Source organism: Sarcophilus harrisii, chromosome 3 (assembly GCF_902635505.1).
Source record: "Sarcophilus harrisii chromosome 3, mSarHar1.11, whole genome shotgun sequence".
Taxonomy (NCBI): domain Eukaryota; kingdom Metazoa; phylum Chordata; class Mammalia; order Dasyuromorphia; family Dasyuridae; genus Sarcophilus; species Sarcophilus harrisii.
The window spans coordinates 562,530,919-562,544,903 of record NC_045428.1 but is presented as its reverse complement, the minus strand read 5'-3'; the positions used below and the strand labels follow the sequence as shown (position 1 = coordinate 562,544,903).

The 13,985-nt window shown below is 37.2% G+C and overlaps 1 protein-coding gene across 8 annotated transcripts in view; it reads right to left on the bottom strand.

The window, feature by feature from the left end:
* The window catches only part of EIF4G3 (eukaryotic translation initiation factor 4 gamma 3), a 275,515-nt gene that overhangs the window by 91,812 nt on the left and 169,718 nt on the right, over positions 1 to 13,985 (bottom strand). For 5 of the 8 annotated variants that reach the window (XM_031962682.1, XM_031962683.1, XM_031962686.1 and 2 more), the window contains 2 exons: positions 8,485 to 8,593; positions 3,781 to 4,626 (listed from right to left, as the gene is read on the bottom strand). In XM_031962682.1, the coding sequence (XP_031818542.1) occupies positions 3,781 to 4,626; positions 8,485 to 8,593 (955 nt within the window). The remainder of the gene's footprint in view (positions 1 to 3,780; positions 4,627 to 8,484; positions 8,594 to 13,985) is intronic. The other 3 variants (XM_031962684.1, XM_031962687.1, XM_031962688.1) reach the window with 1 other exon arrangement.

Sequence of the window (13,985 nt, the reverse complement as noted above, 5' to 3'; positions counted from 1 at the left end):
TTTTCCAATGCACAATCATGCCTGACTTAGTTTATCAATGAAGTTCCAGAACTATACCAAGTTAGCAATCATTCCCCAAAGTGATCATGGTAACTGTAGCCTGCTAATAATACCCAGAGGCAGCAGCATAGTAGAAAAGCTGGATTTCTTGAGCTCACACGTTGACTGCTACTTACCACGTTGCATTATACATTTTACATTTGTGTGACCTGTTCCTTTTCCTTTATGTACCACAGTTTCCTCCTCTGTAAAATGAAAGAATTGGTCCAAATGACCACCAGAGATCTCCCAAACTCTAAATCCTGGGGTTCTATTAATGGTAAACTAAGATTCCTAAGACAGGATCCTGTAGGGTTAACATTAAATGCTGAGTGGTTTCTAAAGCAACCCAGATGTAAAGCACAAGAGGCTTTAAAAATGAAAGATAACATATAACTTGAATTCTATTTGAAATTAAGAGAATTACAACTCCTTTCCAGGGTCCCAATTCCTAGTTAGCATGCCTGTCAAAGTATCACTGACTTCAAAGCCTAATAGTACAACAAGGACATTACAGCCTATAGAGCCTGCCTTTTTAAGCTATGCCCTCTATGAGAGCTAGCTTGGCTCAGCAGGAAAAGAACCCTTGACAGGGAATTACAAGAATTGGTTTGAATAACTGAATTACTTGTTGCCTCAATCTCTCCCTACCCAAAATGAAAGCACTGGATTAGATGATGTTGGACATTCTAACATTCTGTGAACTATTCTCTTATGTCTCAAGCATACAATGGGAATGTAGACAGCAGCCAGTCCAATACATATAGAGACAAAATGTGGGTCAAGGCAAATAGTACCTGACCTATAATCAGAAGAATAGGGTTCAAATCCTGACTCCTCATGACTTCACTGAACAGGAAGATAACTTTTTATCATCTACTTCATGGTGTTGTTTTTGCTGAAGTGTTTTCCATAATCAATGTAAGTCATTACTAATATTACTGAAGCTTACAATTTCTTTTTCTATTATCTCAGGTAACTAACTATAAGAGATAAAGGAAAAGATACATTACCAGCATAATCAAACTACCTACCTGAATTAACATATAAATCAGAAAATAAAGTTTAACCTGAGTGATTTCTAAAATGGAATTTGATCAATGGGAAAAAGGAATATTCCTTTTATATCCATCTATCCTTTGCCTGACTAATTTGTCCTACAAGGCACACAAATACCAGTGTGATTAAAAAAATTATTACTAAAAGGAAATAGTAAAAAAAACTGTCAGGTTTAGACTAATAACCTCAATTCAAAATACTCCATCCAACAATTCCTCTGGCAGCCACAGAGATCAGCCTGAGCTTACTATGATGGATCCATTAACACCCTTTATAGGCCACTTTATTATATTTGATTGCTGCCTTTGTAGACTCATCAGGATTTTATGATTTTTTTTTTGCATTTTAATAAATTCCATTGTGCTATTTTCAATTCATTATTAAAATGGACCAAAAATTAATTTAAGATTAACTTAGCACAGATAGAGAACTGACAATCTCTAAGACAGAAGTACATAATTTAATTATAAAACAGATTATGTGCACACATTTTGTATTCATCCATTCCATGTCACCTGCAAATACATCCCTATAGGTAGCTCTCTTACACATGTAGAAAAAATTGAGCCTTGACCAGTCGCTCCTGTTTGCAGTATACACCAATTACCCTAGTAGGACAGCTCTTAGTAATTAAACTCAACTCTAACCTGGGAGAACAACAGGGAAAATGGTGTCACTTAAATTCATGGCTTTTAGCAAAGACTATAGGAAGCAGAGCTCTTCATTACCCCTACCTAAACCAGTCCCAAAGAGGTGTGAGGAAAGTACTTGGCAAACTATAACTGTTATGATTATCAACTAAGGGAAAAAATATTTAACTCTCAGGAAATTCTGCCTTGACAGAAGGATCATCAAGTCTTTTTTTGTGTCCTAGACTATTTGGCCAGTCTGTTGAAGCCTAAGGACCCCTTCTCAGAAGAATGTTTTTAAATACAAAATATAAAATTACATAGGATTACAATGGAAATCAATTATTATTGAATTAAAAAAAAAACAAATTCACAAACTTCAGGTTAAGAAATATCACTATAGAATAAAGGCATCCAACACCTTAAAATGTTGAAAATAAATTCTAGTATCTTGATTTTATGTTACCTATTAAGTGCCTTCTTCAAATGTACTTGTAGTACATTTTGTACAACTATCCACCTGTTCAGGCTCAACTTCCTTACTTAGCAAATAAAACTGGATGACCACTTCCCAGGTAGGTTGTAGAGGGAATTCTCCAATTATGGCCTGAACTGGCTAGTATTTAACAGCTCACATTTACAGGTCACTTTAAGGTTTTCAAAATCCTTTATGTCACAGATGAAAAGGCTAAGTAGGTGGGGCAAGAAGGCCTAGCACATATAAATTATAATCTTGAAAGTAGACACCATATGCTTCATCTCCTAAATTCCCTTTTACACTATATAGCACACAGCAACCATTCAGTAAACAAGGATGATTATGATGGGGACCAGAATGATGGCAATGACTTGTTTTTCTAACTCATAGTTCTGGGAACCCATCCTTATGCAATTGCTCACCATCATATACATCATCAACATTTAAGGAAATAGTGCTGAATCTTATAATTTAGATAACTACTCAAAAAAAAAGACTAAGCTCAATGGCTTTAAGATAAAACTACCACATTGACAAATATAGCTAAAAACAAGGACGTTTTCAATGGGTATTTTAAGATTTCAATAAAGAGCATATGTATAAAACCAGGGCCTCAATCAAATATAGTAGATATTAAGAATGATTTAAGGAGAGTATATACTTTCATGATCAATAAATCCACTTAAACTTAAAGGAAAAAGATTCAATAATATGAAAAGCAGAGAGTTTCAAATTTCTCAGGATGGCATTGTATTCTCTCAAAACCAAACACCTAATCTCCAAACTTTTATCAACTATTCTGGTTCCTGTCTTCTTTAATCTGAATTTACTGGAAGTGGCTTTATATACAATGAATTCCAGTCATGACTTATTTCTTCCATTCTGAAGTCAGCAGCCCAACCCAACAAATAGTCAAGATCACAAAGGCCTTAGGTACGACTCCAGTCCCACAAACCATACTATTGTACTGCTGATTTATAACAACTTAGACATAGGAATTAATGGGCTATCAAATCCATAAATGTCACATTTCCTGAATGCATTTTATATATTTTTTGGAAAGTTCCATTTACATTCTAAGCCAACTAAGTGAGAAAGCATGTTACAGAACACACAGGGGGAAAAAATTTCGTCAGATGAAAACAGCGTAGAGATTTTAATCTTTATTGGCTATTTTCCGTATTAAAACAGTTCTCTATTATACCCTACTCTGATACCTTTGCATGGCCCAGAGGTGATTAAGGGGGAATCTAAAGCTACCTGCAGAACACTAGGTCCTACTGGTATGGACTGAGGGATGATGCCCGAGGTATCTACCACCAGAACAAGAGAACACTAGCTCTAAGGTTTTTGCTAATATCACTTGTTTTTGCAAGCTATAGTAACCTAAGACAATTTCCTAAAGGGTGTAGAGAGTCTGATCATCCTGATTGAGTAGATAACCCAAGGAGATGAAAATAATAGACACTAAAAAAATTTGAAATAAGAAAAATAGCCAGTTAAAAAGGCAATGCATTAAATACAAGTTTTCCTCAAGTTTGGCAAAGCAAGAGTATGAAAGCAGATAAAGCTTACCTGGGACAGGGCTCTTTCTTGAATTTAGGTTCTGAGAATCCATGCTTTCCTCCGTTTGCCCATCTGCTTCCACCTCAACTTTTGGTTGGATGTCTTTTACATCATCACTAAGGGCAGTTCTTATGATCTCCTCTTCTTCTAAACCTCCAGGAACAGCAGCAGGGACACTGGGAGCGCTAGTTGTAGTGAGAGCAGCAGGGACTGGAGGGGGAGAAGCTGGAGGAGCAGGAGGAGATGGAGAAAGAGACAGAACAGCAGAAAGCGTGACGGGCGTTGGAGTGCTTTCCACTTTTATATCTTCTAGGGGGTTTTCCAGAACTTCCAGATCAACAGTCAAAGGCAATGTCTCCTGTTTTACCATTTCAACAATACTCTCTGTAGCTGTCAATTTTTCACTAACTCCGTTCATTTCATTAATGAGGTTTGTGGAAGCAATCACTGGCAGATCACCGGGCACTACAGTACAGGAATCCTTGCACACGTCATCTTCCAGCTCGTGGGATGGTGACACACTTGACGTTTCTGTGCAAGGTATAGGACTGGGCAAAGGGATGGCATCCTCTTTTGGGGAAGTGAGTTCACATCGACCATCTCCATCCGCTGGGAAGGCAGGCAGATTACACAGAGGGACAGCAGTGCTGGTGGGAGGAAGAGTACTGAGAGTGACTGGAGCCAGAGGTGTAGGTGACAGAGGAGGAGGAGGAGGAGGAGGAGGAAGCTCTGCGATGGATTCCACTGGACTTGTCTCAGGTATTGGACCAGCTTGTTCTTTCTTTTCCCCAATGGGCTCTAGGGTAAGAACTGGGGAAGGAGACTTCAATACTGGATCTGGTTTTGGCTTCTCTTCTGGGGGGAAAAAAATACAAAGTCTCAAGAAGACTTCAGCTACCAATTTGCATCACATTATCATGGGCTACTTATTTTGTCTTATCTCCAAAACTCTTATGACAATAATATAGAGACCAAAAACCTGTTAGCCCCAGAAAAATAGGAACCATTTTCCCTCTTTCCTTCAGATCACACCCACTGCCAACTCACATCCTTTGCAAAAGAGACTGTCCCCACCACAGCCTGAGATTGGATTTTAGAGTATGACTCTGTTTTATATCCCAGAAACCCAAATTCACGAAGGCAGAAGATTTAATGGGAAGAGCTAACTGAACCCATGGATGATCCATACAGGGAAACCTTCTAAGGCAGTGGGGGCATTCCTATGGCAGAACCACATTCAGCCTTGCCATATTTCTCTCCAGGCTCTGTGTCTGTGGCAGGAACCAATTCCCAATGCAGGCAGATAATTTAGGGTTCCATGTGTTTAAAAAGAGGTCATCCTAGAAATATTTGCTGACTAATAGATTTTTCCTATTATGTGAAATAAAAACTCTTTTAAAAATTAAACTAAAATTACGGGGTTTTTTAAGTAGAAAGAAAATGGGAACAAGAATTTAACAGATTGGCCAAATGATAATTTTGATAATTTTTGTGGGGGCAAAATGGTGAAGAATTTAGTAAAATAGGCAAAATGGATATTCAGATAAATAAGGGTCAGCAAATAAAACATTTGTTTTACTAAACCTCATTCAAAACAGAAAGTCTAAAAACCTTCAGAATGCCAAAAACATAATGAATTTCAAAAGATATGTTTTCAGTATAAATTCCAGGTACCAAAATGGAAGCTAATCTGGGGAAATTGAAAATGTGGGGGAGTTTCCAGTTGAGTGCTTGTTTGGCAAGATAACAGACTTCGCTGGAAACAAAAACTGCATGACCAGCATTCAAAAGAAAGCAAATTTTAAAATGCATTAGAAAGAGCATCCCTATGTTATAAAAAACATCTTTACTTTCCCTTCCACAGACCTTGAAGCAATTCTGACTCTTGCCCTCATCAACAGATACTGGCCAAGGAAGCCAGTCAACAAAGGTCTGATCAAATACACTGATGGTAAATATTATGAATAAAATCATAAAGCTTCTAGTTTTTTTTTTGTTTTTTTTTTTTTTTTACTTCTGAACTAAATGGCCTTAAAACTCACTTTAACTTAGGATATCAAGCTAATGTTTCTAAAAATTGGCACCTACCATTCATCTGATTATAGTGGTAAAATGGACACAAGGATAATCCTTCCATTATTTATAATACAACATACCATTAGAAGCACGAAACTTAGTTGCAGGGTAATAGTGCTCTTGATGGAAATTATTAAATTCCTAATTCACTCTTGTGGCTGGTTATATATATGGCCTTGGGTACACCAACTCTGGGAATCACTCCCCAGAAAAAGTCCCATACGACCACTGGATGAAATGACAATGTGGGCAAAGAACTACAACCAAGTGCTCTGTATTCATCATAATGGGGAACATAACAATTTAAGTACAGCTTTCCCAAGAGGAATTTCCTTTGGTGGAGTTTGGGCTTAAAATATGCCTAACATGGCTAAAGTCACAGGAATCATGACGCAATCACTGCTTCTACAACTTAGGGATGTGGGGGAAGCTCAGGACAAAAAGAGTTAAAAAAAAAAAAAACAACCCAAAAACATAAACAAAAACTCCCCAAAAAACCCCACCTCAGGCAGACAAGAGGCTAGCTAACCCTTATGGATGAACTTCAGAACAACTCCTGGCTTCTACACCCCCAAAGTGTCAGAAACTGTCTGAGCTGAGAAGGGTTTCTGATTCTCCCATGTTCTCCTCACTACTAATAGGTTTGAGGGGCCCATGGTGAGGTCATATCACAATAAAACAAAACAAAACAACTTTTATGTAAAATGGTTTCTCTTTTCTTCATGGTGTTCTGAAATATTTCTTTTTGACAATTTATAATTCTAAAATACTGATTATTACACTAACCAAAAAGCATGAAGCACAATCATGTTGCTTAGCTTCTCTCAAGCCCTCTGAAAATCTAAGCCTAAACTTGCAAAAGGGTTTTTATACAAACATTAAAATCCTTCTTTACAAAACAAATGAACAAGGCCATTTTGTCCTCAGAAATCTCAGGTCTGGCAGCAGGACAGTATGTAAAAGATTTTCTATCTTGGCAAAGCTGGGGAAAAAGCTCAGAAATAATTCTGTACTAGGGCTCTAGGTCAAGTCTGAGGTTTTCTGACAACAGAGAGCTTGGGGATGACATCCCATCTCATCAAAGAACAATGTTGGTTGAACAACCAAGTTTCCAAGATAAGGCTTCGAGATACACTCTATATCCAAAAACCCTAGCCATCTGGCTGATTTTTGATTCAGGAATTCTGCATCTGTGTGAGCCTGCAAACCAAAGTATTTGCAAATGCTAAGTTTATTTCTCTCTGTTAAGTTTTTTCCGATTTTAATTTTTAGATTTTTCAAAGTGCTCTAAAAGAATCTGTCAAACCTTGATAAAAGCATAGTTTTAATGCATTTTAAATTGGCTCCAAACAAACACAACTCCTCTTTTATTCCTCTTCATTGGCTAGTGGAGTATATGAAAGTCTAATTCTGGAGGAACATGGATAGTTAATCTGTGGTCTGCAGTTTTTTTTTCTTCCATTAAGAACATTTTAATGCTTGATTTCATGAAGTTTCAACATAAATAACATTGGCATAATGAAATGGTTCATGCTTACCCAACTCTTAAAGACCATGCATGAAAAACTATACTTACATCTCAAAAATCACACAGTATTACTGCGTGATACAATGGGAGTATAACACAAATCCAAGTTTTAGTGGGTTTATAATGTGACCTTTATCACTTGGTCTGCAGAATTAAATTCCCCTCCACTTTAGATGGGCAACTTAGAAAATATTTTAAAGAATACTAATACATTGAAAATGTATTCTAAAAACATTCTAGAATAATTCTTACTAATTCAAAGTAATAAAGGATGAATAATTCAAAGCAGCAGATACTCAAAAGTTATTTCTATATGGCTTTGGAATGCAGGCAACCACACATAAGTATATACAACTTGCACACCTATTCCTGCCATAATCTTGTTTCAGGTTTGGATAACCTGAAATCTGGTTAAGCAGAGTTAATAAGGAAACAATGGCTATCCCACATACACGGCTATTCTCAATGGGTTACATGTATTTGACTGTATTACCACAGAAAGTCACTCTGGAATGAGTCGATTTTAAGTCTCTTTAGGAAAAAATAAGCTTTCTCCTTTTGCAGTTCTAGAGACACTAAAACTAGGACTTTCAAGGAAATTTTCCAGCATTTTGTAGCAGAGGCAACTAGAATTATATTATCAATTCAAAAGCCTGGGGAGTCTAATATTTCAGGAGACTAATGGCATTTGTTTAAAAATAGTGAAATGATATATCCAATCAAAATTATAAAAAAAAGTGCTATCATCCTTGAGAGTAAGTGCATACAGAGTTAGGGTGTGAAAAACATTTTGTAATTCCTAAAGTGCTATAGAAAGGGGAATTATTATGTTAGGGAACAATGAGATTTTAGGTACAAATGGGAAAAGTTGTAACGGGTCCTGACTCAGTGTCCTCAGAAGTACACTTTGCTGGTCAATGTCTTTCAGTTTCCTTAAGTTGAAGATAAGATCTAAGTCTTCAAAGTGGATACCTTCCTCACACAGATAAGTGTGGGGGTCATGGGGGGGGGGAGGGAAGAGGAAAGGAGGGAAACATAATTAACAAGAAAGAGACAGAGAGAAGACTAAAGAACTCAAGAGAACAGGGAGAAAACAGCCATAAACAAACCTTGCTTCGGGTCGCTAGGCGCAGTGACAGGGGTGCCGGCAGCAAGATGAGTGTTCTCCACAGTCCCATAAACCACGGGGCTGTGCTCGGGGACCTGGCTGGACAGCTGCTGGGATTTGAAGTACAAAAAAGGGTGATAATGAGCGTGCGAACATAAAAACTAGCAACATGGAACGCAAGCAAGTAGGAGAGACAGAGTGGGGTGAAAGGTTAAAAAGAAAAAAAATAAAGCAAGGAAAAAAGGGAGTGACCAATTGAATTAAAAGTACATGGGAAAGGCAAGAGGGGAAGGAAAAAGGCGGCAGGAAAGGGGGAGGGAGGAAGAGATGATTACTATTAACCACAGCAAAAGAAGATGGCGCAACAGTCACAAATACAATTCATTCTCTTGTGTTCTTTCTCAGAGCATGAGGAATCTTCATGCAACACTTTTCAAATTGAAGTGGAAGAAGGGGAAGTTCTTCCCCACCTAAATAAATGATTTTTGCTAAGTTGTTCACCTAAAGCATGTCAAGGGCTAGGAGGATGGAGGGAAGGAGGGGTGTTTAGTGATCATCTGGTCTGATCCAATCATTTTGCAAATGAGAAAACGGATTCCAGAGGGAATTCTAGCTTTCTGAAAAGGCTGTCTTCTTTTAGGAAGAGTAATTAAAAACAGACTTCAAGAGACTTTTCTGTTTAAGACTGGTGAGAATTCTCTTCCACCTTCCCACCTGAATTCAGCCCTGCTCCCCCTAACACTTAAGGCCTGGTTGCTGCCAGGTCCTTCAGAGATAACCTCGTGCAACCGCGTTTTTTACAAAGGGGCGAAGTGAAGGTTAGAGGGTTATAGGACTTGCCCCAGATCATCTCTGAACATGCAACAAAGCCTGAAACCCAGAGACTCTGACTAGAGACTCCCTCCTCCTTTGCTCTGCACTCCCACTGTCTAACCAAACTACAGAAATTGGTCACTGGTTGGATTTCCCCCTACCCACTCCTTGCACAGCTCTGAGGGACTGAGGCTTACACACTCAGCCTCCACAGGGCAAAGCCATGACTCTCTCCAGAGATCTGGGGTCAATTCCTTACTACTCCCTAACAGGCTACTACATGAAATTCTATCAAAGAAGACCTCCCTCCTTCTAGATTGAGGTAGAAAATTCTGAAGGGAACAAATCTCACTAGAAGCAATATTCCAAAGACATAAAATAAACCAAATTGGACATCAATTATAGGAAATGGAAAACATTGCTGGTTTGGTAAATCAGTTTGTAGAATGTGTTATTAGAAAAAGGGGAAATAAACTTCCAGAAAAAAAAATTACTAACCTGAGCTGTGGTGGACAAACCTCTATGATTCCTGGGATGTTGGAAGATAAGAGACACCCCATTAAATGGATTTACAACTCACTTGATATAGAGCTATGTCCTTAAAGGAGGTCACAACTTCTAAAATTTGCATTGAAATTATGTCATATTCAGCCTCAGGGTAGTGAAGAGGTAGTAATATCTGGCTAAACTGATAAAAATTACTTCAAATGAGTCCAACAAAATTAACTTCTGTGGGACTGAGGCTCTTCCCCTTATAATTAAGATGGCTCAATGCATGGGAAAGTGATCTTCCTTCTGAAGCAGGTCTTCCTGGTTCAGGTGATAGGTAGCATAAAGAAAACTTTCCTTTGCTGTGATGCTTCCATCTTAAAATTATGGCTTGCAGAATGGAAAGAGGCAAGACTTGGAGTCATCAGAGACTCAGCTTTAACTCTCATCTCTGACCCTTAGGAGACATGTGACCATGATTGGGTCACTTCATTTTAGGCTTGAACTGTATGCAGGCTTAGTGAGCAGACACTGGATGTTATTAGTAAGTGCTTTGTAAACCTTAATATTATGCAAATGTCAATTGTTATTTATAATCAGAGCCCCACATCTCAAGTACAAGGCCAGTAGGACTGATAAGAAGAAATTTCTGCTTGTAATATCTATGTCTTTTGGGATTCCTTTTTTAAAGTGGAAACGATGTTATTTCTATTTTCCCTCTATCTATTGGACCTCATTTCCCTATGGTTCCAAACAACTCCATGTTATATAGATTATACCTGTGGCAGGTAAGTGATGCAATGTACATAAGACCTCGAGTCAAAAGAACCTGAGTTCAAATTTGCCCTGACTAGCTGTGTGACCTGGGAAAGTAACTTCATCCTATTTGCCTCAGTTTCTTCATCTACAAAAGGAGCTGGAGGAGAAAATGACAAACCACTCTGATATTTTTGCCAGGAAAACTCCAAATTTGCAAAGAGTTGTACAACGACAACAAATATATGTATATTTTTTTAAAAACCTGAGTTACTGATTTCTATTTGAATTTCAGTTAAATAATGGAACAGAGCTATAATTATTAGTCTATTCTAAATCATTCATGTGAGAAAAAATTGGCGTATGACTTGAGTTTTATATTGGGAAGACTTCAGAGCTATAAATGAAAATACTGACACAGTTCAGTATCACTGGCTGAAAATAGCATTATGATGAAGGAGACACATGGTATAAATGGATGTCTGTTAGGATGACTTGGTTTTCTACAGCCTCTAAATAAAAATATGATTTGTCTCATTTACTTAATGGGAAAAAAGACTAAGTCATTCTAAATAACTGCAGGGCTCAACATTGAAAAGAAGGTCAATTGTATTCACCAGAATTCAGACAGTATTCTGGTGAATAATATAAAAAGATACAGTATTCAAAGAGAAGGTGCATAGAAAAAGTAATTGCAAATCTACCCCTCAAGACCATGACCTTAACATATCAAGAAATTAAAAAAAAAAAAAATCTAACGTGAAACAGGCTAACTTTGAAATGACAATTTCTCCACAATCTTCCATATCTAAGAAGCATCATGAGCAAATGTCAATGAAAAAGGAGTGATTTTTTAGGAATAAGAAAGCTAGAGCATAAAAACATTTAGAAATATACATTTCTAAACATAATGTTAAGGACCAAGATATTAGCATTTCCAATACTACCAGATGGTAAAGAGAGCCACAGAAAAACAGTAATTACCACACAGAGATTTCTTTCTAAGGTCTTTATAGGAAGGTGATACATTCCCACTAGGTCAATGCTGTTCATTTTTCTTAATCTCTTTTTGTTATAATCTTATCTCTGAAGGAAGGTAGAAACTAATCATGCAGGTATACCTAACTTAATGGATTACATATATTCTCGAAAAGTTTTTAAACTCCAATTTCAGGGGATAAGGAAAATTATTTTTCCACAGACATAATTTCTGACAAACTCTAACTTTAACTTTGGAATGATCTTCAATTTATCTAGGAAAAAAAGATATATATATATATATATATATATATATATATATACACATACATACACACACACACACATACAAAAGAGAGATCAAAATCAGGGTGATAAATGCTACTATGTCAAAGAAAGATCATACTAATTCTATTTTGTCTCAGAAGGAAAAACTAGGATTCCATGATGTAAACTACAAAGAGCCAGGGAAAAACTAGTACCCAGTGACAGTTCTCTTAGGCATGACTCCCCCCAGAGACATGAAATATTTTCAGCAGAATTTGGAAGGTTGTTCTTCAACCACGCTGTTTATGGAATTCTTATAATGACTGAGGTCTCTTCCAACTCCCCAGTTCTGATTTTTGTGTGGCAGCAAAAAACAATGGATCCAACTTCACCTACTAACTTCCTGAGTTTGTGGCAATGGGTCAGTCATTGAACTTCCTGAATTTTAGTATCTTCATTGGTGAAGAGTCTAAGTCTAAAATACTATGAATCCATGATGATGTTTCCTGACAGCTCAACTTTAAATCTTTGCTTTTTTAGGACTCAAGATCAATCAGTCTGGATCACAGTTTTGCCAGGCTAGGGAAAGCACCTGTGAGACTGGGGTCCTTTGCAGAGAAGCCGATCCTCCTATCTTCATCACCTATTGGTTCCCAAGGGGAAAAAATGTGGCTTCAGCCATCCCCTTGCTCCATCCCTTCAGGACCCCTCTCAATGCCACACCCCGTCCTGCTTTCTCCTTCTTTTGTTATATTGTTATAAATATGCAAACTTCAGTAAGGACTCCAAACTCTTTGATTTCCACATGCATGTTTATTTCTCTTGTCATAAGCCTGGTTTTCACACAAGTCTTATGACACTGTCATTGCCTACTGACATACCTGAGCACCATTCTACATCTAGAAAAGCTATACTGAGATGATTCTTTGTACAAAAATTATTCACTAAATAGAAATATTCAAGGGCTTCAAGCCTATGCAATTTTGTTCAGCATCTGCAAATGGCAGCAGCAGAATGGATGAAAGGACTAAGAACAAAGCTCTTGGGCTAATGACAAGCATTATTTTAATTGTTGGCCTCCTTCAACTGTGACCTTTGACTAGGATTAAATAGTTAAAGTACTACAACTGGGACAGCTGGCCCACAATCAACCTCTGGGCTCCATTGTCCACTTGAGAAAGTTCCACAACATCTGAATACAAAAGGACTGAAGGGAAGAAATCGGCTGCAACTGCCCAGGCTGAGATGGTGGAATTGAGACAGGGTTTTGGAAAGCACTGATTGACATATATGGATCATTACCTAAAGATGAGTGATCATTTTTGCCTATACCAACGGTTGAAGTAGCATTCTCCTGATCTTTTAGGCACAGTATTTTTAAGCATAATTATGGTCATAAAAAACCTTTACTACATAGATATGCTAATTTGCAGACTCCCATGAAAATGACTTGCTCTCAATGAACAAGCGTTTATTAATCACTTACTATGTGGCAAGCACTGAGGATACAAAGAAAATCAGAACCGTGGTTGTTGTTAAGAAGGAAGAGTCATTAGGCTTGTAATTAAATCGAATAAAACTCAATTGTAACCTTTAAGTGTTTGATCTGATCCTCTAATGCATTATTGCCTCTGACTATTTGGCCTTAAGGCTAATATTTCATCATCAAATGAATGATGAAATCATTCATGAATTCATGAATTCATGAAATCATGAAATGATGAATCAAATGAAAAAATGAAATTTTATTGTAAATTTTGCTCTGCAGACCCTAATCCTAATTTACATAACAGAATTACAAATTTATTAAAGAGGTATAGTAGCACATTTCTTTTTTACATTCTGGTCTAAAACAATTAATGAATAAATCTCAACTTCATTTTACAAATGTAGAAATATAAATATAATAAAAATTAAATAAAGAACTTACACAAAACTATTCAATAAATCAGAGTTTGTAAGACCTATCAACCAGGCCTCAACTTTGTTTAATAATAATAATAATAATGAACATTTACACAATATTTTAAGGTTTGCAAACGACTTTACAAATACCTCCTTTGATCCCCACAACAATGCTAAAATGTAGATGGCTTCATTCCCCATTTTGCAGATGAGGAAACTGAGGCAGATGGTGTTTAAGTGACTTGCCCAATTCCTGAGTATCTGAGAGTGGAACCAAATGCAAGAGTCCCCAAT